At 36.4% G+C, this 26,212-nt stretch overlaps 1 protein-coding gene and 1 long non-coding RNA gene across 2 annotated transcripts; both read left to right on the top strand.

Annotated features, from left to right (window-relative positions):
• The first annotated feature begins 8,235 nt into the window (after positions 1-8,235).
• On the top strand, positions 8,236-13,803 carry LOC125248255. Its single transcript, XM_048159979.1, has 8 exons — positions 8,236-8,510; positions 8,744-8,820; positions 8,997-9,116; positions 9,380-9,499; positions 11,096-11,206; positions 12,266-12,385; positions 12,561-12,680; positions 13,755-13,803. The coding sequence occupies exons 2-8, from the start codon at positions 8,771-8,773 to the stop codon at positions 13,801-13,803; spliced, it is 690 nt and encodes a 229-aa protein (XP_048015936.1). The 5' UTR covers positions 8,236-8,510; positions 8,744-8,770.
• Positions 13,804-16,655: 2,852 nt separating this feature from the next.
• On the top strand, positions 16,656-22,450 carry LOC125249721. The gene is made up of 4 exons (XR_007180615.1): positions 16,656-16,778; positions 16,931-17,050; positions 21,105-21,212; positions 22,326-22,450. It is a non-coding gene; the product is annotated as an uncharacterized LOC125249721 (long non-coding RNA).
• Positions 22,451-26,212: the final 3,762 nt, after the last annotated feature.

Below are 26,212 nucleotides of genomic sequence, written 5' to 3'. Positions count from 1 at the left end.
GATGCAGCTTTATTTTTAGTAACAGTAATACAGCATTTTCTCCATCATACGTTTTAAATTGTGACGCCACACACAGTGAAAAATACATTGCGGAGCAAAGAGGACACTGACAACACGTCGACAGTCAAGACAGAACAGGTTACTTATGATATTAAACAAAGTCCCAGCTTTCAAATTGTGTAGTTTTTTTTAAAGAAATTCAAACAATAAAAATCGTTTTGTGGCTCTTTAATGTGTCGTGACAGATTGCTGTAGTGCCTCAGCTCAAGAGGCTCGTGAACCATCATCTCTTCTTACTAGTTAATTTATAGAATCAAATAAACATGAATGACCATCAGAAGAAATGTTGTTTCAAACGCGGAAAGACGTCAATACACACCTTTTTTCAAGTTCAAGTCCACCGAGGTTAATCTTCTAACTCCTGACTGCTTTGTCAGACAAAATGGTGGATTCGGCATTCTGATTGGTTAGATCGCTTGTCAGTCAAACTCCCGGCGAAGGGTCAATTGAGCTGGCTTGAGCGAGTGGAGGCGGTGCTAATTTGCATATTCATTTATCTGTGTATATTAAATGAGGCAAGGGTGTAGAGTTACATTCAAGCTATTTTAAGGCATAAAGAAATTTTTTTCACTTGAATTTTTTTTTTAAATATGTTATTTGGTGATCAAATATGAGCTTTAAGGGATAAAATAATTGACTACGGGGGACTTTAACACTACGGATGCAATACATTTTTGACCAAAGGTAGATTTCATGGTGCTGTTTCGCCTTTTCCGTTCCTTTTCACCATACATATCGTTTCAAGGCATCTTTACAGAAAATGCATGTCAACATTACAATTTAGAGTGATCTGTTATCAGAGGGGACTGTGTCCAAATTATGTAATTTCAGAAATGTAAATATACAAATCATGCACTTAGCTAACAACATATTAATTTAAACAATGTTTTGATTTAATGTAAAAACAATGAGCTCATTAAAGTAATTAATACATGTTAAAAAAATGATTAGGGTATAGAGCATATTTGGAATGGTGCATGTTGATCCAGAGTTTGTGTCATCTGAAGTCTTCATAAGAGACTGGATCCAAACTGAACCTTATGTACTCTTTAGTCACCTTGGGATGGGCATCCCGAGATAAACAGAAAAGCAAATGGAGAATAATTAGCATAGCTGCTGTTCATAACATTGAGCAAAGATAGTCATGTGCAACTGATCTGATATGAGATGCATTATGTGAATGCTTGGCTTGTGAAACAATGTCAGGAAGGCTATTCCAGAGTTTAGGAGCCAAATGTGAAAACACTCTCCCTCCTTTAGTGGACTTAGATATCCTAGGTACAACCAGAAGCCCAAAGTTTTGTGATCTTAAAGAGCTTGAGGGATTTTAGGGCGATAGAAGATTACACGGGAGCTAAATCATTAGGGCCTTATAGGTCAGTATGGAACTTAATAGGTAACCAGTGTAGAGATGATAAAATTGGTGTTATATGATCATATAACAAACATGACACTGAAAATGATTGTTGATTCACTCACATAGATTTGGTTGGAGAACGACTCCACATCATCCTCTCCATTTCCTCTTCCTCCTCAATTACTATGAAATAAAACAAATGCACCAGAAGGCTTTAATGCATCAGTAAGCTTTTACAGATTTTCTCGATTGTTAAAGGGGGGTATTTCATGCATTCTGACTTATTTACACTGTTAAAAAGTTGCATTCTCATGCTAAACATGGCCAAAGTTTCAAAACACGAGTTGGACGTATGACAGAGTATTTCTGTGCCAAATATACAATTTCAGGTTGTGGACGGGTTTCGCTGAATGTTTTTTGAGTATTGCCTTTATGACGCCATAAAATGACGAAATTCCTTGTATAGGCACTTCTCCCTGATAAGCATGCACACACACATCACCCAGAGCAAGAGCAAGCGCACGCCCATCAACGCGCTTCGTTAGGGATACGGAAGCCAAGAGATTTTTCAACAATGGCTGTGTCCCATTGGGCTGCACCCTTTGAAGGCTGAATACATCATCAAGCCGTCTTATTTAAGGAAAATAACTGTTAGATTGCAACATAAGAAAGATATTACAGTATTTTAAACCTCACAATGAATATCAGTCAATTTTATTTTCCTAAATATGACATCCTTGATGATGTGTGCAGACTTCAAATGCGACCTCCAAAGGATGCAGCCTCCAAAATGAGACGCAGCTCTTGTCACCGAAGGAGTGCGTTTTTGGTTGTGAGGGAAAGATTACCTTTTTCAGCTTCCTAAAGAACCCAGCATTAAAGGAACAGTGGATGAAGTTTGTTTTTCCAGGGGCAGCAACGGAGTTGTGTACTTCTGTTTGTTTGTTCGGGATTTTGGTGATAAATACTTTGTAAACAAGTCCCAGTTCGGTGCTGCAAAATTAAGAAGAACCGCTGCCCAGCCAACTATATTAAACTGCTGGTCAAAGAGGGATGTTAAAAATAATAAATCATACTGAGAAGGAGGTATAAGAATATTTTGTAATAGCTAAGTACACTCCACATATATTTTAGCTAGCTAATCCATTGCAATTTAGCCATAAATCGTCATATCAGTGTAACTGTAACCAGTTATCAAAACAGCTGTCTGTTTTGTTGTTCATTTTTCAATAGTGTCTGTAATTATCAATGACAAAAGTATTCACGGTTGTTTTCTTCCTAAATTAATCTGACTTTTGAACAAATTGGCTGAATGAACGATTTAAGTGGCTCACTCATTAAAACGGCGAATCGATATTTTTCAATATTTAACAATTTCTTTCTTTTTAGAATCACTCAGTTATGTTAGAATTTGATGAATGGTTATACATACATTTCATAAAGTTATGAAGTATGGATGGAGAAGAAATAAATTATCCAATAATGCTACACAAAACATTTTTTTTTTTTAAATAACAGGCAGCACACCAACGTTCAGCTTCATCCACATAAATGAATTTGTGATGTGCCCCTTCAGCTTCAAGCTCCATTATTTAAGAAAAAGCACATTTATAAAGCAAATTATTCCAGTCGCATATAACTGGTAAAACAAAGTATTACAATAACAACTGTACCTGCACAATACTGGAATCTCCTTTACAATGTCAGAGATTCTTTAGAATGGAACTCTGTACAGCTGCTTCATTCTGACATGGTTTCATTTACAGTAAGGACTTGATCAATTGCCAAACTCACACTGTGTATATTTCTAAATGCTCCCGATCTGCAATTACTGCTGCCTGACTACTACTGCTGTGTTGACTTCTCCTGCAGTGAAGGGTTGTCTTTAGTTATTTTTACCTCTTCTGGTGGGTCGTGGCGTAAATGGCCTGAAGGGCCTTTCCTGAAAGACACTTTGACTCTCCCTGGGGAAAAAAACAAACAATTTTCTTCATGCCGATGACCTGAAATGATGACATCAAAATACTTAATGAAATAACACAATTAGTATATAGTATATTACAATTAAAACATTAGTAAGATTTTTTTTTAATAAATAATACTTCTTTTCAGCAGGGACACATGAAATAGATGAAAATCAACAAACATAAGAGATTTATAAGATATTTATGGTGTTATAAACTTTACAGTGTTTGGATCCAATAAAGCAGTGTTCTGTAATAGGCGGCCCATGGGCCAAAACTGGCCCGCCAGCAATAATATCTAACTGGCTCCCACAGCCAGATTATTTTGATAGCGGCTGGTTCTGAAATAGATCTGTCTATTGGAGAGAGCAGTCAAAACCACTGGAAGGCAAGCTTGCAATCTTTAGCCAAAAAAGCATAACAGCTAATGCTAATGCTCCGCCTCTGGTGGTACGCAGGGAAGGACTTTTGAATGGATGTCAATGGATGAGAGGCTTCACTATGCTGATTAAACAGCTTTTGTGGGGAAATAGCTAATCATTTAATTAATCAACAGTCTGTTCGCTAATCTTCAGCATGTTTTAAACAATACTTTCGTTGGGAACTATATGTAGATTTTAGCTTGATAAAAATTTATTTTTTTAAGAGAAGGCAGACTAGGGAATGTTGCTACAGGTTAGGACTCATTTACAGCATTACCAACAGCAAATGCTCCGCATTACTGTTCAACAGATAGAACAATAGATGTTGTGTAAAAGCCACTGGAAGGCAAGCCTGCAACCTTTAGCCAAAACAGCCTAACGAGTTTTGAACCAGTTTTGAATGGCGGGCACTAATGTCACTGCCATTACACGATAAGCTGAGAGGTGCCACACGTGATTAAGTTAGCCGTTACACTTTCTCCAATCGTAAGAGATACAGACCCTCTCATCTCCCTATAATGTACAATCTGTGCGGCAGGGGCGTTTCCTCCGAGGAGGCAAGGGAAGCAGTGCCTCCTCAAAACAAAAACAAAAATAATAAAAAAAAAAATTAGAAATTAATCCATATATAAAACAACACAAATATTACAAATTATGATATTAAAAGAGTGCAAGTCACTTGTATTTTCTAAAGGAACACTGCCCAACAGCGACACCCACAGGTAAAGTTACAGCAGGAGTCATGCCTTCCTTTCCTCTCATAGAAAACCATTAGACCCCCTATAGTGTGCGGTGGGTTTTGTGGGGGTTAGTTGAGAATGAATGGGGGAAAGTCACGTGAGAGGAGGCAATGCCTCCATCGCGCTATGATTGGATGTAATTGGTTATGATTGGATATGATTGTTTTGTATAATAAATCCCGCCTCTTGTTTACGTGCGCGTTCCGCGCGTCAGTTTGACTGAACAAATGATGGCGTCAATGGGAAGACTAATTGAAAAGTAAGTAAACAGATGACCCAGTTAGATATCACCGCTTTATGTCACGTCAAAATCAAACTTGAAATGGACTGAAAGCATGATGACTGCGGGGCTTTTAGTGCAATCAGCTTGGTGAAATTAAAAATACATCTTCATGTCTGTGACAGACGGAGTTTACGCAGCATGGCTGATGATCCAAAATAGCCTAAGTTGACTATTAAAAAGAAAAACAGCAATTCACAAATAAATATATTGTTTAAATTATTACAGTCTTTAGTTATTATTTTGGAATGAATGTAGAAATGCTTAAAACACTAACTTGATGAGATTGACTTGGTTTTGATAGAACATTTATTACAATACATTGTTAATGTAAAATTACAAAATAGATTTGTATTTGGTTTCTTTTGTTGATGTAATGTAAAGTAATGTTCATTTAACAAGGAAGATGTGTCAACGTTAAGAGTAATGCACATGAATTTACATTTGATTCATAAAAATAAAAAATGTGCCTCATTTCAGAACACCACTGCACTCCACTGCTCTGCGGATATGTAAAAATAAATGGGAATTTTCAGTTTTTTTTTGTTTTTTTTTGAGCAATTTGTTACTATTGTACACATTTAGGTTAATTATAATTTAAATGCATTTTGTTTTATTGACCCCAATATTATCATTGCTATTTATCTAAGAGGGGAACTTCTGACTAATTTCGAAAAAGGGCAGGGGCTCAAGCCCTCAATTTTTTAAGCTATTATATGTCTTGAAAAGGCGGTGGGACTACAGGCAGTTGGGGACATTAAACGTCATCACTCTGAAAAGGTAAGCTCAGTCATGCTCATAACTGTACTCCTATAAACTATTCTAACTCAAACGTGCTGGGAAAATGTTTTTAGATAAAAACCGAAAGAGTTAGTGATGAATCGGAAGCTTAGTGATGGTGACGTTGAAGTCGAGTGAGTGTAATGTAGTAGTGATGGCCAATTTCAAAACACTGCTTCAGGAAGCTTCGGAGCGTTATGAATCAGTGTGTCGAATCAGTGGTTCGGAGCGTCAAAGTCACATGATTTCAGCAGTTTGGTGGTTTGACACACGATCCAAATCATGATTCAACACAAAAGATTCATAACGCTCCGAAGCTTCATGAAGCAGTGTTTTGAAATCAGCCATCACTATATAAGTCGTTGTTTAGTTTTTTTTTTGGCGCACCAAAAATATCCTCGTCGCTTTATAATATTAATATTGTACCACTGTACTCACATGAACTGATTTAGTTGTGTTTTTAGTACCTTTATGGATCTTGAGAGAGGAATGTCATTGCTCCCTATGCAGGCCTCACAGAGCCATCGGATTTAACCACACCCGTAAGACCTTCGTTAATCTTCGGAACACAAATTAAGATATTTTAGTTGAAATCCGATGGCTCCGTGAGGCCTCCATAGGGAGCAATGACATTTCCTCTCTCAAGATCCATTAATGGCATTATTTAATTTTTTGGGTGAACTAACCCTTTAAAAATGAATAAACTTTAAAGTAAAAAGGTTAACTTTCAGCTTAGCATTTCCTTTAACATGTTTTTTTTTTTTTTTTCACTAAATTTTATTTTTTTTAATTATTTATGTCCTTGCACATTTAATTATTTATATTTATTTATGCAGGGATATGTGGATTTATATATTTATTTATGTATAATTTTGTGGATTTATTTATTTATTTAATGTTTTTGCAGGTTTCGTCCTCCAAATGTTTCTGTCTTGATGTCGTGACGTGAACAAATTTATAAGCCTAGCCTATATTAAATGTTTGTTTATCTGCCGAAATATTGAATCTGTTCACATCTTTTACATTTTATCACTACAGCTGGTATCAAAAGATACCAGGCTATTCATGTTAATATTAAATATTAAATAATAAAACGTATTTAATTCGTTCTAAGGTATGAAAAGACTGATTTTTTTTTTTTTTTTTTTGCATAAATGACATCATCCAAGTCGACAGTTTTTGTTTTAAGATGATTATTTGTTGTTTGCATGTTTTTATATTTATCATGAGCCGTTTAAATACGTTTTAAACCTATTATTTTACCTTCAAATAATAAAAATAGCCTATCCTATTTGTTTTCATACAGAGAAACACACGTTTCACTTCAAGGCTTTGTATTAAATGGATATTTTATTTAACATTAAATACGTCACATACTCGGTGTCTAAGTAGGCTACTATTTGTAACAACATGCAGTGATTAAAGCGGTTCCTTCCGGTCTAACTCAACTTGTTAAATGTCATCTAACTTTTAGTAAAAGTGACACAAAAGAACCTGATTTGATTTTAGATGGAATTAGTATATTTAACAAAAAATATATAATAAGCATATTCGACAAATCCTTCAAAATAAAACATGTAACACTCCTAAAGGAAAATTTTATTGGGCATCTCTTATTGATTCTATAGACTGGAAGAAAACCTGGCTGTTACCTCATAAATACTGCATCCCAAATAAAACCAAAGAAGTTCATTTTAAAATACTACATAAAATATATCCTGTAAATGAAACTGTGGCAAAATATATGGAGATTAACAATTCTTGCTCTTTTTGTAGAAATAATGAGGAAACGCTGATCCATTTATTTTTCCAATGTGAAAAAACTCAAAACTTTTGGAATAGCTTATATCTTCATATAGGTAAACATCTTGATTCTTCCAAATCCTTTCAATTAAAAGATATAATTTGTTATTATAAAGGTTCAACTAATACTCCAATAAATTATATTGTTAATTTTTTAATTTTGTTTGGGAAATTTTTTATTCATAAGAAAAAATTCTTGCAGCCTACCTTTTCACACTTTTTAATTGAAATTGATGCTTTTCTCAAATCTCTTAAATTGATTAAAAACAAGAAAAGTGACAAATTTTTGAAATCTTATGATGATTTGTTTGCTAATGCCTCTGATGCATAATTGCTTTCTCTGTATGTGTTTAAGATGTTATGTTTATTTATTTATTTTCCTTTCTCATATTTGTTTGTGGAACTTTACATTAAGATTTTGTGTAATTTCATTCCTGTAGAGGTTCTGTCTGTTTTGTCTGTGTATCTGTTCATTATTTGATGCATAATAAAAAACAAACTAACAAACAACAACAAAAAAAAAAACTATTTGTAACAACATTAACATCAAGTAAATAATAGCCTACGATCATACAGTCAAATGGGAAACACTTTACAACATGTTACATTTATTAATATTTTTGCAGATGCAAGGTGTAAATGCAAAAAAACAACAAAAAACAAAACAAAAACAAAAAAACAATCAAGACAATGGAGGTTTGTTTACTAGATGTAAAGGGAGACATAGTTTTCTCTGTCCATTCATCTATTAGAAAGTTAACGTTCTATCGACGTGGAAAAATCAGACATTTCTCCTTTAAGAGAAAACGAAAGTAAAAGTGTCCACTGAATGCGCTTCGGCATGTAGCCTACCTTTGACGCATCTTCAAATTTAAAACTTATTTTTCGTACTCTGTCTTGTATTTGTTTTTGTCTGCTCTAGTCCTTTACGTGTCTAACAGTATCATCTTACCGAGGATTGTTTTGGATTGGATTGGTTTTCGATATATTCGACATTTTTCGCCGCATCTGCTTGTCTGTGTTAAATTCGCAAACAACAATGATTTACATTGCGGAATTACTCGCAAAACTGAGAAAAGGCAAAGGAGCAATATAATTTATCTGGTATGTGCTTCACTCTAATTTTTTTTTTAACTAAGGCAAATGAATTATGCTAGTTATGAGATAAAGTGTGATTATTGTTAGGCCTCAGTTTGTCTGTGTAGGCCTAACTGAAACTTATTGAAAATTGAAATTTAGAAATTCAAAACTGAAATTTTTCGATTTTGCTCTATTCTCCCGTATTTGATTGTTTTTATAATACGAGTTGCGTTCTGTGTTGTGTTTTACCTCAAAAGAGTTCGATGTAACTGCTAAATGAGGCTATGGACACAGAGGATTCAGAGGAAGATGTGGGGACGATGGAGTGTGAACGGTAAACTATTGCAGTTTTAAAATGTATTTCAGGTTTAAATATATATATATATATATATATATATATATGTTTCTTGGCCATCACAGTCCATGGGCCTTTTTTCTTTTTTCTTTTTTCTTTTTTTTTTTTTTGTATTCAAATGCATTTTCATTTAATATTTTCTACTTCATTTAAAGATTAAAACCAGATAAAGCAACCTCTCCATCACCTTCAATCACATCTCTACAAAGCGAGCAGTCACTGGATCGACCGATTCTGTTCAAAGATGGATCTCAGAGTTTTCGGGGCAATAAAAGGTATAGCTAACGCAGAGCCATAGAGAGATACATGGCTCTGAGCTAACGTTACTAATTTAGAACCAGAGTTCCAAACTCATGTCAATTTAGTGAGTGCCAAAATAAAAAAATAAAAAATAATGATCATAAGTGAAAGATTTATTGCTCTTATTCTATTTGTCTCAAAACCCTTGAGAATTAGGCGTAATTGTACATGAATTAAATGAATTATTATTAGATTAATATTAAAATAATTATTAATAAAGACTCCCCCCACACCAAAGGTCAAGACAAGGTCAATCAGCATCTCCAGCACCTTCATGTACATCTCTACAGAGTGAGCAGTCACTGGATCGACCGATCCTGTTCAAAGATGGAGCAGAAAGTACAAGGAGAAATAAAAGGTGCAGTATTTGCAAACATTTCCCCAGTATAATTCCGTGTCTTGGTTTTGTAATTTATAGTTTTTAAGGTATTTGTTATTTATATAGTTTATTGGTAACATTTTGTTGCTTATTAGCATGCATATTATTATTAGGATATTGGCTGTTTATTAGTACTTATAAAGCACATATTAATGCCTTTTTCTGCATGACCACATTCTATATCCCATAATACTACCCAATACCTAAACTTAATAAACTAACAAACTTACTGCTTATTAGGTAGCCTAGTTGTTGAGGCAAAAGTCATAGTTCATAGTTAATATTGAGAATTGGACCTTAATCTAAAGTGAAAAATTTATTATAATTACACAATATCACACTTGCTTTCCTGCTGTTTTACTAAATTGTACTAAATACACTTTTTTTAAACTCACTCACCCTTTGGCTTCCACTCCACAACACTCACTTACTTTGGTCTGGAACCCTGAACACATATAAAAACTGTGAAAACAGTCAAATGACTTACTGCTTTTACTCTTTATTAAATGTTACTCTATGAATGATGCGTTAATGTTTGGAAGCAAACATATGATTAAAGGGTTAATTTACCCAAAAATGAAAATGTAGTCATCATTTACTCACCCTGGTGTTGTTCTAATGCAGGGGTTTCAAACTCAGTTCTTGGAGCTTTAACCTTAATTAAATGCACCTGATCCATCTAATCAAGTCCTTCAGGCTTATTTAAAAATAAAGGCATGTGTGTTGAAGCAGGGTTTAAAGTCCTCTGTAGCTGCTGAGTTTGACAAGCCTCTTCTAATGCTTTCTGTTCTTCTTTCTTTTTTGGACCACAGAAGGAGAATTTTTAAAAATGTTCTGCTCACACTCAACCATATAATGACAGTGAATAGCATCCAGAATCAAGCTTTAAAAAAGATCCAAATGTATGTATCATAGAATGGTCCTATGCAACATATGTTGTATATTTCAAGTGTTCTGGGGATATACAGTGGGGTTTGGTGAAAAACAAACCAAAATGTGTTGTATTATTTATGTAACACAAATCCTGACCTTGGCCATTGGTCTTCTGTGCTTGGGTGTGTGTTTGTAAAACTCTATTAGTGCTGCAGTTCACTCCATCTCACCCAGAAAAGCCACACAAGTTGTGAGAAATCAAGATTAATAAAAATGCAACACAAAATAAAATCCATGTACTTTCTTGTCCGTGGGGAATATATCTGTTGTGTTCATTGCAACAAGACGTTCACATCTGTCAACTGGCATTCTGACTGTCATCTGACAAACTCTTTGAAAAAAGTACATGGATACCTTTTTGGGATTTCTAGGCATTGTATTTTATGTCACGTTTTTAAAAAAAAATCTGGAGTAGTTGTGCACCTGAGGGTGAGTAAATGATGATAGAATTTTCATTTTTGGGTGAACTATCACTTTAATTGTCATTTTTAGCGAAACCATCCCTTTAAAGTTAGCAAAGCAAATTTCATTTTCATGTTGAAAATGACATGAATTGTGGGTTATTTGTTTTTCAGGGTTATTTGTAGATTATTTATTTTGGAATGCAAGAACACACTCACGTTTTCCTCCTTGTGTCAAAAGATTGAGACCAGATAAAGGAACATCTCCAGCTCTCTCCTGCACATCTCTAAACAGTGACCAGTCATTGGATCGACCAATACTGTTCAAAGATGGAACTCAGAGCAATGAAAGGTATAAGAAATGATAAGGAATAAGAATTTCAGGTCTGTATTTTACATATATATGTATAATTTCCTAGTGCGCTAATTTGATGGACAAACATTATTTCAAAAGTGCTTGTATTTCATATAACAGTCACCTGCTTGCCTAAGAGAAAAATCTCAGAGATTTCTTTTTTTTTTTTTTTTAAATATATATTTATGTATTTAATTTAATTACATTTATATATGTAAATATAATTTATTCAGAAACAGTATTCTCATCAGTTACATCAGCTCATTACCAACCTGATCTCATGGAAAAACGTACCTATGGGAACATTTTTGCAAAATGCAAAATATGTACTAATACGTACACATCACTGCAGTTTCCAGCAGAATTGAACACTAGAGGCAGCAAAACAGCCAGCATTAATTGTTTTTAATTGACTTGATTTCACATCTCCTTGCACAATATTATATTATGATCTCAAAACACTTTTTACCATGATTGGTTAACAAATACATTTTGGACTTTGCATCACTTAACCAGTTCCATATGTTTTCACTTTTCTGATGTAACAAGCTTGCTCGGTTGCTCAGCTGGTACAGAAATTGTACTTGCGATGCGGAAGGCTTGGGTACGAATCCTGTGAAACATGACTCACGATTAAAGAAAAAGCTAAAACAAAAACAAGCTAAAATGGCATGCTTACGATTGCGTTTTTGTGTGTGTCACATTTTCGGGTAGGTTTAGGTGTAGTGTAGTTGGTACGTTATTTTAAAACTTAATGGAGCATTACACTTTTAGTGCCACGTATTTTCGTTTTGCAAAAATGTTCCTACAGGTACCTTTTTCTAATGAGTCTGGGCTCCTTTGTTCTTACTGAATTTAAGGATTTAAAAATGCATTGTTTTGGCCATTGGCCACTCTGCTGTAGTTGTCTGAATCAGCCTTTGAAACTCAAATTGATCCAAAATAAGTTAGCATAAGTAAATTAAATAAAGAAAACTTTAAAGAGTCAGTACTAGGCTGTGCTTTTCATGTCTCTCTTGCACAGTGTTTAGCACCTGTTCTTTCTTGCCTACAAAGGTTGAGACAGAGTCAAGCAGCATCTCCAGCACCTTCATGTACATCTCTACAAAGTGAGCAGTCACTGGATCGACCGATTCTGTTCAAAGATGGGGCAGAGAGTTTGCTTAGGAATGAAAGGTGTGAGAATTTAAAATTTCTAGTGGGTTGAACAAGTTACAAGTGTGGTTGTAAGTGTACTCATAAAAAGGAAATAAATAAGAAAAACATTATTAAGGTTGTGATCATTAAATGCCATTTGCATGCCTCTTGTCTTGGACAGTATTTTAACATCAGTTCTCTCTTTCTCCCCAAGAATGAGACCAGAAAAAACAACATCTCCAGCTCCTTCATGTACATCTCTACAAAGTGACCAGTCACTGGATCGACCAATACTGTTCAAAGATGGACCACAGAGCTTGCTTAGGAATGAAAGGTGTGAGAATTTAAAATTTGGTTGTATAATTTCTGGTGGGTTGCACAAGTTACTGGTGTGTATGGAATTCCAGACAATATTCAAAAGGAATTGCAAATTGTATTTGCAGTTGCATTTTCAATTTGTGCACGCACACGTTGTGACAAAGGAAACACAAAAGCATGATTTGCAATTGCATTTGGATTTTCTTTTCTGTGTATGTATGTAACATGCCTGCTAAATTTCAAATAGGAAAGCAGAGTCCATTTGCCATTGCATTTTCAATGTTTTACAAGTTATGACCCTCCCATTTTTGACTAGCAATTGAAAATCACCCATTTGCTATTTCACTTCCTCTGCGTCTTGCCCCAACCCTCACAAAAAAAAACAAAAACAAAAACAAAAAAGTAAATTGTCAATCAGTCTTGTGGGTGGGGTTTACTGATGTAGTGGGATTTATTGGTATATTGATATAGAAGTATGACACACCCTCTAGTGGTGGAAAATGGGGAATTTGTCTATTTTTGCAATAAAAAGCATGGCTATTTCCAGTCAAAAATCCAGAACTGATTTTATGTTCACCTGGCAACCAGAAAAAAGAAGCAAAAAGAAAACTGCAATGACTGCAATTGGCAGGTATCAGACAAATATCATCATCATCATAGTTCCAGCAACACAGTGAATTATCTTGATGAGTTAAAATCAGATAATCTGTAGAAACTTGACCTGATGTGAGTGGTGTGTTGTCCTTATAACGAGATCAAAGAGATCAAAAAAGAAAAAAAAAAGAAAAAAGACAATTATTTTAGTAGGGACATTCAATCACAAACAGTTCATGTTTGTTTTGTAGGAGAATGCTCTGAATGTGGTTTCATTTCAGCATTTTATTCTATACTATACTACATTTGGATCTTTATTTTGACCAAGAAGTATTTTGACAATACATTATCAGGCTTAGTTGTGGGCTTCCACAGATGTAACTTAATTTTTTCTTGACAAGTTGCTTGCAACCACAGCAGTCTTTTTTTTTTTTGGTTGGATATTTCTCTCCATTTTCCTTATTCATAATTTTCACATGACATCACACACTTATAGAAATGCCCACCTGGAGGGCAAAACAAGGCTTTCCTCCATTGCCTGCTAGTAATTTTTTTTTACCAGGTTTGTACAAAGTTTGCTGAAATAACATAGTAATATTAAATAACCAAATTCAATATAGGCAATACCTTTATGATGACGCGTACTATGTACAGGCAAGAAGAAGAACTCAGAATATATACAGGACACACATTTTTTTTTTCTTTTTTTCCAAAGAAAACCATTATAAAGAAAACTTTAGATTTTCTTTTATTACTTACCATGTAACTACATGAAACAAGAGTGTAACAAGCACCACTTTAATTTACAGCCCGCAATGTCATACTTACCCTGTAACTAGGGGTGGAACGATACGGTACGTATCTCGATACGGAGTTCACGATACGATACGTATCACGATATTTTGAACAAAATGAAACTGAAATTCAAACAAGATTTATTCAAAAAACATGAACAAATTTCAATAATTTTCCTTGTTGTACATACAAGATTACATTTCAATAAAATAAATAAATAAATAAAATTTCAATAAAATAAATAAAAATAAAATTTTAATAAAAACCTTCTGTATTCAAATTAACAGCTGAATAGGGCTGTCTGTCACTGAAAAAAATGTTAAATTTAACATGAACTTAGAATTATGAATAGGGGCCGTTCACATATCGCGTCTAAAAACGCGTGGAAGGCGCGGCCGCACCGCTTCTCCTTCTTTCCAAAGCGCATGCGCTCCCGTGGCGTCGGTCGTTGCTATGCAACCATGAACTGAGCTCTCCAAGAGGATCAGGATGTTTCTGCAAAGGATAAATGATTTCTAGCCCTTGCATTAGTTTTACTACGATATATATTGATGGAGATAAGATATAAAAACCACCATGTACAGCTATGATCAGCTGTTCGGCTGAGCGGCTGAGCTTTTAATGTTTTGTTACGGAAAGGCCATAGCTGATCGGTTGATTCTTGTCACACGACCTGCAGTGCGCTTGCGGCATTCTGAAAAGTTGAGAATTGCATGCGGGTCGCGACCGCGTTGATCCCATTATGAGCGCGCACAACTTTTCTCACGCGACCATGCAAAAGACTGACATGAGAAACGTTTAAACCTGCTTGCAAGATTCAATGTGTGCCCGAAACACTTACTGAACTAGAGAGCTGATTGAGACACACCATTTATATGCGGTGACAACCGGCTTCTCTCACTGCCACCTTGCAGAGTAGGTCACGTCGGCAGCTCAACCAATAAGATTAAACTGCCGTCATATCGTAAAAGTATCGCCATCACTCTACGATGCATATCGTAACATGTTTGCATCGCGAAATATCGTACTACGATAAATCGTTACACCCCTACCTGTAACTACATGAAACAAAAGCATATTTCCCCATATATTCAAAAAGATTGCAATAGTTCTTTCTACTTGCCTTGAAACAACTTAATCAGCACACTTTCTCGCTAAATTGCTCCCAAATGTAAGATTGTTGTCTATCATAATAGTATAAGTACCCCTTAGTTCTAAAATACTTACAGTATAAATAATTTGTTATTTTCCTGGTTGTTACCCCTTTATTCCCAAGACTTTAGATATTGCTCTCCTATACTTACACTTACTTACTGTATAGGTACACTATAATTATCAAAAGTTACGTTGTAAATTCATTGTAATTATGCAGTACTTTCCAGGCTGTAATCTAAAGCATTACTGAAAACACTTAAACATTCAGCGTGTTCATTTTCTGGACTCATCTGTATACAGACTGCATCATCAATAAGGTGTATACTGAATTTGGTCTTTTAATATGACTGTTTTAGTACATTAAGGCACTTTAAGTGTTTTTCACGCTGAGCGTTTTAGAATGACTCGCTGTTTGTAGCCTGAAATACTGCAGCAGATGCTGGATATGAATCACGAGTGCCCAAAACTAGCATTTTATTCATTGTTTTGTTTTTCTTATTTTGAGATGGAAAATTGACATGCCTGTAATGCAGTTCTATGGATGTTTTGCCCTCCTGGTCTCCATGCCAGTCACTTGACTGAAAACTATTAATAGGAATGAATAGCAATGAAAATGCTTTGTTTTCCACCACTAGAGGGTGTGGCATACTTTGAGTATATCAATAAACCCCACCCTCAAGACTGATTGAGAGTTGACTGTGTTAAAGGTGCAATGTGTACAATTTGGGAGGATCTATTGACAGAAATGCAATACAATATACATAACTATGTTTTCAGTTGTGTATAAAGACCTTACAAAATGAACCGTTATGATTTTATTACCTTAGAGTGAGCCATTTCTATCTCATACACCGCAGGTCCCCCCTCAATGTCAAGTCGTCATTTTGCACCGGCATGTTTCTACAGCAGCCCTAAACGGACAAACACTCTACAGAGCGCGTTTCATCCCTATGTTGTTGTTCTTCTAAATTGTTTGTGTTTTTAGAGGTAGTCGTCTGGTTTATTAGAAGCAGAGACCGCTCTTTGTTAGAAGTAAGAAGAAATCCCATTGCTTGACTGGCTAACGTACTCTCTGCCATCTCAGACGACGACATCTTTCTTGTGTCGGCCAGACGGCCACCATAGCTTCTGTTTTGCTTTGAAAAGGATGGGTAAGCTGCCGATGGTTGCAGTTCACAACTTCACCGCTAAGATGCCACTAAAATTTACACACTGCATTGGAAATGCAGGCGCAAAGGGGATTGTGATTCCAATTTGCAGTTGCTTTTGAATATAGTCCAGAATATCCATTCCATAAGTGTCGTTATATATGTATTTATAGAAAGGAAATAAATAATAAAAACATGGAACACATTATTGGAACTAGTGGAAGGTTGTGATCAATAAATGCCATTTGCATGCCTCTTATCTTGCACAATATTTTAACATCAGTTCTCTCTTTCTCCCCAAGAATGAGACGAGATCAAACAGAATCTCCAGCTCCTTCATGTACATCTCTAAATAGTGAGCAGTCACTGGATCGTCCGATACTGTTCAAAGATGGAACTCAGAGTTTTCATAGGAATGAAAGGTGTGAGCATTTAAAATTTGGTTTTAACATTTCTGGTGGGAGAGACAAGTTACACATTTTTATATAAATGTAAAAGTCATCATTATATGCGGTTTGCATGCCTTTTATCTTGCACAGTATTTTTTGCAAAAGTTCTTTCTTTCCCCCAAAAGACTAAGACCAGATGAAGCAACATCTCCAGCACCTTCTTCTACATCTCTGAAAAGTGACCAGTCACTAGATCGACCAATACTGTTCAAAGATGGTACACAGATTATTATGAGGAATAAAAGGTATAATTTACATGCTTGTCTTTTGGATAAAAATAAAGCAATAATTTTAGGCTGAGTAAATTAGCATGTTAACTTTTTAGATAATCAACATGGTTGATACAGTTGTATGTAACACAATTAATAAATTTGATCTAATTTGCGATTTAAACTAAACTTGCTAAAACTGGTCAGAAAGGTCTAAACATGCAAATGAACCCAACAGTTTCACAGTCAGAGTGAAACTCTATAATCTACATTTTAAATACATTTACAGGCAAATTTGACATATTACCTGGTTGCAATAATATATGAAACAGCTAGGTCTCCTTATTTAAATTTCCTAAACACGATGATATGAAGAAGGGGTGGATTAATATTGTTTCTGCAGTGATCGTTCTACACTGGATAGTTTTACAAACTTTCATCAGAGACAACTGGGATTCACTGATAATTTGCTGTTATTGGTGAATATGGCTGAACAGACTGTATCTTCCACCTCGGCCTTCATCCTCCCGTCGCACTGACAGCCGATGATATGGGACCAGATAGGGTCTGTCCTGGCCTTCATCCTCCTGTCTCACGGCGCCGACATCTGTTGACAACAGTCTGCAATATGTGCCCACCAATGAGTGTAAATTGCCTTGTGTGCTTATGTTATAATTAGTAGGTAGTCCACAGTAACTCTACTAAAATGTGCAACCCTCTAACGTGATTCTTTTGTTTATATGCATCAGTATGTTTTACTCATTAGACAAGTAAGTTGAGACGGCACCTCTCGCGAATGGGTGTGGTTTCAGCACCGACAGCGAACACGCCCCCAGCGTTTGAGAGCAGAGAATACTGCTTATTTTTTCACGATTTTGATAACTTATTTCATATACTTGGTGATTTTTTTTTTTTTTCAATCATGGTGTGACAAACTCAGAACACATACTTTAAAGGGATAGTTCACCCAAAAAATGAAAATTTGATGTTTATCTGCTTACCCCCAGCACATCCAAGATGTAGGTGTCTTTGTTTCTTCAGTAGAACACAAATGATGATTTTTAACTCCAACCGCTGCCGTCTGTCAGTGGTATAATGCAAGTCAGCGGGAACTTGGGACTATAAGAGTAAATAAAACACGACAGACAAATCCAAATTAAACCCTGCGGCTCGTGACGACACATTGATGTCTTAAGACACGAAACGATCGGTTTGTATGAGAAACCGAACAGTATTTATATCATTTTTTTTTACCTCTAATACACCACTATGTCCAACTGCGTTCATCACTTGATTCGTTTGGTCTGATCGCGCTCTGACAGCGGCAGTGATGTCTCGCGCATATACTTCAATGAGAGCGAGACATCACTGCCGTCGTCAGAGCGCGATCAGACCAAACGAATCAAGTGATGAATGCCGTTGGACATAGTGGTGTATTAGAGGTAAAAAATTATATAAATACTGTTCGGTTTCTCGCACAAACCGATCATTTCTTGTCTTAGGACATCAATGTGTCGTCACGAGCTGCAGGGTTTAATTTGGACTTGTCTAAGCAAGTTTTATTTACTCTTATAGTAGAAGTTCCCATCCACTAGCATTATTTGACTGACAGACGGCAACGGTTGGAGTTAAAAATCATCATTTGTGTTCTACTGAAGAAACAAAGATACCTACATCTTGGATGCGCTGGGGGTAAGCAGATAAACATCAAATTTTCATTTTTGGGTGAACTATCCCTTTAATATGGCTTTACAGGGACTTTAACAAGTGTATGGTCCGTGCCCATGCTGAGACAGCTTTTGTGGATGGTTCATGTGCTCACTGTGAGAACATGGCCATGGGCACACTGCACTTGTGGTTCTTGTTCTTTTTCAAGAAACCGAGAGTCACCTGAGGGTGAGCATGGGGTTTAAATGGTAGTGTTTCCACTGGGTGAATCCCTGTGGGCCTCCCATTCCTTTGCACAATTGTGTCCTCCAGTTGATTTTCTGGATGAGTTTGGCGGTTCGGCCCAGGGTGAGTTTAATTTCTTATTTGGGGCTCGCGAGGAAGATGAATTATGAATTGCGGGATCAAAAGCTGCAGACTCATCTGAGTCTTCACCCTCGGGTTGGCAGCCATGCTATCCCAGGCAGCAGTGAGCATTGTGTTGGAGTGGACTGCTACACCCTGCCCCAAACACTCGTGGCTGGACGGTTGGTTCTTAGGGTCTGAGAGCGATGCACTGTCATGCTCTGTCTTAGTTCCTTTCTTCCCGGAGGTGCACAAGGAGCTATTGAAATCTTGGAAAGCACCATTTTCTGCTAGAACATGATACATTCAAGCTACGAAAGTCATGGCACAGGCTCTGGGTCGGGCGATGTTCACACTTGTGGTCCAGGAGCGCCACCTATGACTTAACTTGACGGAGATGCGGGATGCCGAGAAAGTGTGCTTTCTTGACACACACATCTCCCAAGGTGGCCTGTTATGTGACACTGTCAAGGGCTTTCCACAGCAGTTCGCGGCAGTCAAGAAACAGATGGAGACGATAAAACACATCTTGCCTCTGCGTGGGTCAACTTTCACCTAGGGCTGCACGATTAATCAAAATTAAACCAAAATCATGATTTAACTTTGTGCGATTATGAACTGCTGCTGTAATGGTCGAGACTCTGTCTCGGCTCAGCACAAAAATAAATAAGGGTGTACTCACATTAGGAACGAAACAGGAACTTTCGCTAAGATACTGCCTTATATATATTGTAATTTAGGCCATGCATCGGTTTTCACTTGCACGTATCAGAGGATTACAAAGGCTGCTGACGTTAATGGAGAAATTTGCAGCTTTTAATATTACAGTTCTCAAGGTTTACTAGTCATGAAAAGTGATGATTATAGCATTATAATGAGATCATGGCATGAAAAGTTACAATGATGAGCATGTAGCTGATCTTAGACACGTTGAGTACATGAATGCAGTGATCTCGTCATTGTAACTCGATTTCCGCACACTAACGAATGCTTTCATCATAACTAACAGTGCAAACATAATAATGAAAATAAGAGATTCATTGATTCTAATGGGAGTTTTAGGGAGAGTCCAGAACTCAGTCACTGATAACCTCGTGCTGTTTGATTTACAGCTCCAGCGATTGTAAAGGGAACGTTCTTTGATTGCTTTCTATATGTAATTTAATCACAGTTTATATAACATAATAATAATTTTCATCCTACTATGAGAAACAATGTGAAGTTAACCGTTTAGTCACTAGTTTTACTGACAATAAATGATTTTGACATCTGATTGTACGTGAATCATCAGAAATCACTGATCACTGGTGATTTTGGTTAGACATGTACACATGATCCATGATATCCACATGTCGAACGATCTATAACAAAGCAATAGTGACACTGTAAAAACTTTTTTACTCACATAAGTGTGTTGCGGCATTCCTGTCAGATCCAATATAGAAGGCACAGCATTGTTTTTTTTTTTAAATTTCAGTCTCTCTGCAAGTCCAGTGCAACTACTGTTTTTCCATAACTTGGAACTGCACAACTTTCAAATGCAAGTTTATCACTTAGTGATAATCCAGTGTTAGCGTCACGTCTGTTATTTGCCTACTACTTGTCATGCGCGAATCAGTGGGTGGTGCTGCAGTAGTAACAAGGTATAAGTAGGTGTTGATATTCTTCTGCAGATATGGTCTTTCACCTATCTAATAGTCACATTCCACAACTAGTCGTAATCTGTGCTTGGTTTAAATAAAAACTGAATTTGGACTAACAAGGAAGCTTTAATTTCTGAAACTTACAGTATATTATTGTAGTATGATGACCTGCTATATGTCAAAAGTTCAAGGAAAATTTGATATCTCAATTCATGACCCCTTTAAGGGGACATAGTGAGCATTGATGCTCTCTGGTTTTCATGGTGCATTGTTGGACTTTTAAGGGAACTAACTTTTCAGTGCACTGTAAGGATTTTGTGTGTGCAAAATGTGCAGAGTGGTGGGTAACAGACCAGTATAAGGTACGAATACCTATTTTTTTATTAAGAGGAATATTTCTTCTAATATTAACAAAATCTGTTCTTTTATCAAAGGCTGACACCAAATAAAACAACATCTCCAGCACCTTCTTGTACATCTCTACAAAGTGACCAGTCACTGGATCGGCCGATACTGTTCAAAGATGGCGCAAAGAGTTTAAGGTGGGTTACAGTGGGTTAAATATTGATGAATATCTGAGTCATTTTTAATATTTAATAAGCAAACTGCAATTATCAGACTATTGCTTTTTGTTTATCATAACAACAATTACAGAGCATGTTCAGTCTTATAACTTTTCATTTAACAATCAACCCATAAACGGCATGTAAAATTCTGCTCCTGGAAGGGCCACTGTCCTGCAGAGTCTAGCTCAAATCAGCTCTAAAACACCTGCCTGGAAGTTTTTATTAATCCTGAAGACCTTAATTAGCTGGTTCAGGTGAATTTAATTAGGGTTGGAGCTAAACTCTGTTGGACAGTGGCCCCCCAGAAACTTTGGCTGTGTCCGAAATCGCTCCCCCCAGACCAAAATGGGCATTATTTGAGGGGAGAGTCATTTGCAGTGGTGTCCGAAACCATAGTGGACGTTATTAGGTGCTCTCGTTCAACCCCATAATGCACTGCAATAATGAGTGTACAGCCAATGTACACTCAATGGCTAGAGAATACCCATAATGCACTATGAGGCTCGCTCACGTCTCTCCAAAAAGATGGCGCCCGCAGCTGAATCATCCATACATTTTCCAAACCAATGGTCCAGTACAGTGTAATATGATGCAGGTATAAATTCCTTTTTAATTGATTATTAAATTGTTTAATTAAGGTTTGTACACAGTTTCCATGACAGAGTTCAAGATGAATGTTTTTATTATTACTGGAGTTGCCATTTTGCTAAGTTTCAAATGATTATTAAACAGCAAGCACAAACTATGCAAAAGCTGCAACTCTTCCGGCACACTCAGTGTCTGAATAAGCTCAGCTGTTTTCATTTATTCCTTCAAGTGGACTGTATTAGTGGACTAATGTAGGGAATAGTGAATGAGGGTACAGGGGTGATTTCAAAAACGGCTTTAGTTTGACACCTCTGCCATAAACCAATTATAATTAATGTCTCATTTAGCATTTGCTCTTCTGTTTGAATGGGAGATATCTTTTAATTTTTTTAACCATTTATTTAGTAATTATATTGAAGTATATTTCATATATCTTGACTTGTTTGAATATGTTTCTTTCTTTACCTGCCCGTTAAAAGTAACTTTTTCTTCTTGTCAAAGGCTGAAATCAAATAGCGCAACATCTCCAGCATCTTCATGCACATCTCTGAAAAGCGACCAGTCACTGGATCGACCAATATTGTTCAGAGATGGAACACCAATTTTCCTGAGTAAAGAAAGGTATTTAAATTCAGACAATAATGATTAGACAGACTGTTTTACCAGATTTTTGTTTTATATATATATTGCAATATACTGCAATCAAAGTTAAATTAATAAAAGAAAGATCTCTCTGTTGTTAAAAGGACTGGTTTCTTATCACCATTACCGCATGAAGTGTCCCTTAGCTGTGCTCTCATAATCAGTCTCAATAAGGTCTCATATTGTTAATTTAATTGGCCAGGGTGGTATATGTATTGACAATAAATTCTGAAGCTTCTTTGGAATGTTACCATCACCTATTTTTATCATTTGTTACTGACAATCATTGCTCGTCAACCCTCTACAACTCGCATATGTGACAAAATTTTCATGCTAGGTGACAAAATGATGTCTATCATTAGTTATTGGCTAATAAATTGTGAGATTTCACTCGCCAGTGATGTGTTAGCACATAAAAATTTGCATTCTCTTTCACTCATCCTGAACACTCTGACTGAGCACTTGAGATTTTCGCTCACTGTCGAGTGGTCTGTATGCACTGTATGCACTATGCAGTCCATAAGTTTTGCCTCTTTGTCACCATCTCTTTTTGAAACCTGCAATTGCAGTTATTTGCAGAATTACTGTATCATCTTTACGTGGGTTGTGCATCGGCACAGCTCCTCAGCGCAGATGAATCTAATGTTTGCTGTCATTCATCGCACCAGTGGATACTGTACTTCGGAATCACAGATTAAAGTCTTGCAAGTACAAACCCGATTCCAAAAAAGTTGGGACACTGTACAAATTGTGAATAAAAAAAGAATGCAATAATTTACAAATCTCATAAACTTATATTTTATTCACAATAGAATATAGATAACATATCAAATGTTGAAAGTGAGACATTTTGAAATGTTATGCCAAATATTGGCTCATTTTGGATTTCATGAGAGCTACACATTCCAAAAAAGTTGGGACAACTTAGTAGGTCAATTGGCAACATGAAAGAGCCTCTCAGAGTGGCAGTGTCTCTCAGAAGTCAAGATGGGCAGAGGATCACCAATTCCCCCAATGCTGCGGCGAAAAATAGTGGAGCAATATCAGAAAGGAGTTTTTCAGAGAAAAATTGCAAAGAATTTGAAGTTATCATCATCTACAGTGCATAATATCATCCAAAGATTCAGAGAATCTGGAACAATCTCTGTGCATGAGGGTCAAGGCTGGAAAACCATACTGGATGATCGTGATCTTCGGGCCCTTAGACGGCACTGCATCACATACAGGAATGCTACTGTAATGGAAATCACAGCATGGGCTCAGGAATACTTCCAGAAAACATTGTCGGTGAACACAATCCACTGTGCCATTCGCCATTGCCGGCTAAAACTCTATAGGTAAAAAAAAAAGCCATATCTAAACATGATCCAAAAGCGCAGGCGTTTTCTCTGGACCAAGGCTCATTTAAAATGGACTGTGGCAAAGTGGAAAACTGTTCAGAAGCCTGCATCTCTGATGGTATGGGGTTGCATGAGTGCGTGTGGCATGGGAAGCTTACACATCTGGAAAGGCACCATCAATGCTGAAAGGTATATCCAAGTTCTAGAACAACATATGCTCCCATCCAGACGTCGTCTCTTTCAGGGAAGACCTTGCATTTTCCAACATGACAATGCCAGACCACATACTGCATCAATTACAACATCATGGCTGCGTAGAAGAAGGATCCGGGTACTGAAATGGCCACCCTGCAGTCCAGATCTTTCACCCATAGAAAACATTTGGCACATCATAAAGAGGAAGATGCAACAAAGAAGACCTAAGACCTAAGTTGAGCAACTAGAAGCCTGTATTAGACAAGAATGGGACAACATTCCTATTCCTAAACTTGAGCAACTTGTCTCCTCAGTCCCCAGACGTTTGCAGACTGTTATAAAAAGAAGAGGGGATGCCACACAGTGGTAAACATGGCCTTGTCCCAACTGTTTTGAGATGTGTTGATACCATGTCAAATCATGCCAAATCAACTTATTTTTCCCTTAAAATGATACATTTTCTCTGTTTAAACATTTGATATGTCATCTATGGTGTTTTCTGAATATTGAAATTTGAAACTTCCACATAATTGCATTTGTACAGTGTCCCAACTTTTTTGGAATCGGGTTTGTATGACCAAAGTAAGAATTTTCACTGGAAAATTTAATCTGAACAAGTAACAAATCTACCACTTTTGTTTTGACCAACTGAGGTAAAAAAAATCATCATTCAGCTCATATCACATCAAACCGTGCAAATTATTATTGTTGTTACACTTTGTTCTCAATTTGTTAATGTTAACAACATCAGAATTCTGTAACTTACGTGTATTTGGTGTGTATTAGTATTACCTGTAGATTTAAATTTCTGTAGTCTGATCTCTAAGGTTAATTTGTCATACTATACAGTCCGCCATCAAAATGAAAAACTCACCAGTACCGCTTGGATTAGAACACATTATTACAAGCTTTCCGATAGTTTTGAACACGGGCTGGTTATGTACTTGCTCAAAAATTGATTTTGGATCATTTTTAACCAAAAAAAGTTACGGACTGCAGCTTTAAGTTCTATCATTAAAAATGGTTGATTGACTGATGTTAAAAGTGTACTTTCACATCATATCACATATGATTGTATCCTAATGTAAAAAGCTTTGCCATTTTATGAGGATAAGCTGATTTGGTGGAATCATTCTCTCTCTCTCTCTCTCTCTCTCTCTCTCTCTCTCTCACACACACACACACACACATATATATATATTTTATGATTTCCAGGCCTGGAAAAGTTATGGAAAAATAAATAAACCAGAACGTTTTGGAAAAGTCAATGAAATCTGTTTCAAAATATTTATGTAATAGAATATATGTTTAAGTGATAATATTGGTTAAACAAACTTTGAAACTTTGTAAACATACTTCGATCCACCCGACTGCTGCATATAATCAATCATGGGCATATGTATCTATTAATAGACATTAAAGGTGCAATATGTAGGATTTCTGTCTGCTAGAGGTCGCTAGAGGCCTATTCAACACAAAGATGGCAATTTTGAGTGCGGAATCTTGGGACATGTGGTCTTCACCTCACAGCTGGTGGAAACAATCGGGATAGGACTCGGGAAGAAATCATGTTCATGGATGCGATTATTAATGTTACTGTAGTTTGAAGCAGAGCAGGACCGATTGTTGTGGAGCTGAATGAGGCCGCTGGAGCGATTGCTCAACACACGCCTCACGAGCAGAGGAACTTTTATTATGTCACAGTCGCCGGCGCTGCTTCCGCTTTTCTGGTCATGAGGTAATGCAGCTCTGTTTATCATATTAGATACATTTGAGAGTGTTGAAAATGATGTTATAACGTTACTCTGTGTGTTCGCTCGGTGGCTGCTGTGAGACACTGTTACACTGCAGTAAGCTAGATCGATTTTAGAATATCATAAATGCTGGATGGCTTGTGTTGATAAATGGCATGCAATTAATCTTAAAATGTATTGTATGATGGAGAAAATTCTGTATTACTGTTACTAAAAATAAAGCTGCATCTGATTATGCTATGTTAGCTATTTGACAAAATAGTGTTTTTCTCTGAGGCATGGTAAAGCATGGTACTCGCAAAAAATCAAGAAAATTAGATTTAAACATTAAGACTAAACGTGTTGAGCTATATAACAACAATTAGTTTTCTGTCTATAAACGGAACCAAACAGTTGTTCCCTTGCCCATTAAAACATGTAATATATTAAAGCGTCTTTGGTGTTTCCGTGGTTTTTA

The sequence above is a fragment of the Megalobrama amblycephala genome, linkage group LG16 (genome assembly GCF_018812025.1).
Source record: "Megalobrama amblycephala isolate DHTTF-2021 linkage group LG16, ASM1881202v1, whole genome shotgun sequence".
Classification (NCBI taxonomy): domain Eukaryota; kingdom Metazoa; phylum Chordata; class Actinopteri; order Cypriniformes; family Xenocyprididae; genus Megalobrama; species Megalobrama amblycephala.
Note: the sequence above shows the minus strand (reverse complement) of the source record. Positions and strands in the feature narration are given on the sequence as shown.

Coding starts and splice junctions, on each gene's coding strand:
- LOC125248255 (XM_048159979.1), top strand. CDS start 8,771: ATGGACACAGAGGATTCAGAGGAAGATGTGGGGACGATGGAGTGTGAA. Junction 8,821..8,996: donor GGGACGATGGAGTGTGAACG/GTAAACTATTGC, acceptor CTTCATTTAAAG/ATTAAAACCAGATAAAGCAA. Junction 12,681..13,754: donor AGCTTGCTTAGGAATGAAAG/GTGTGAGAATTT, acceptor ACACACTTATAG/AAATGCCCACCTGGAGGGCA.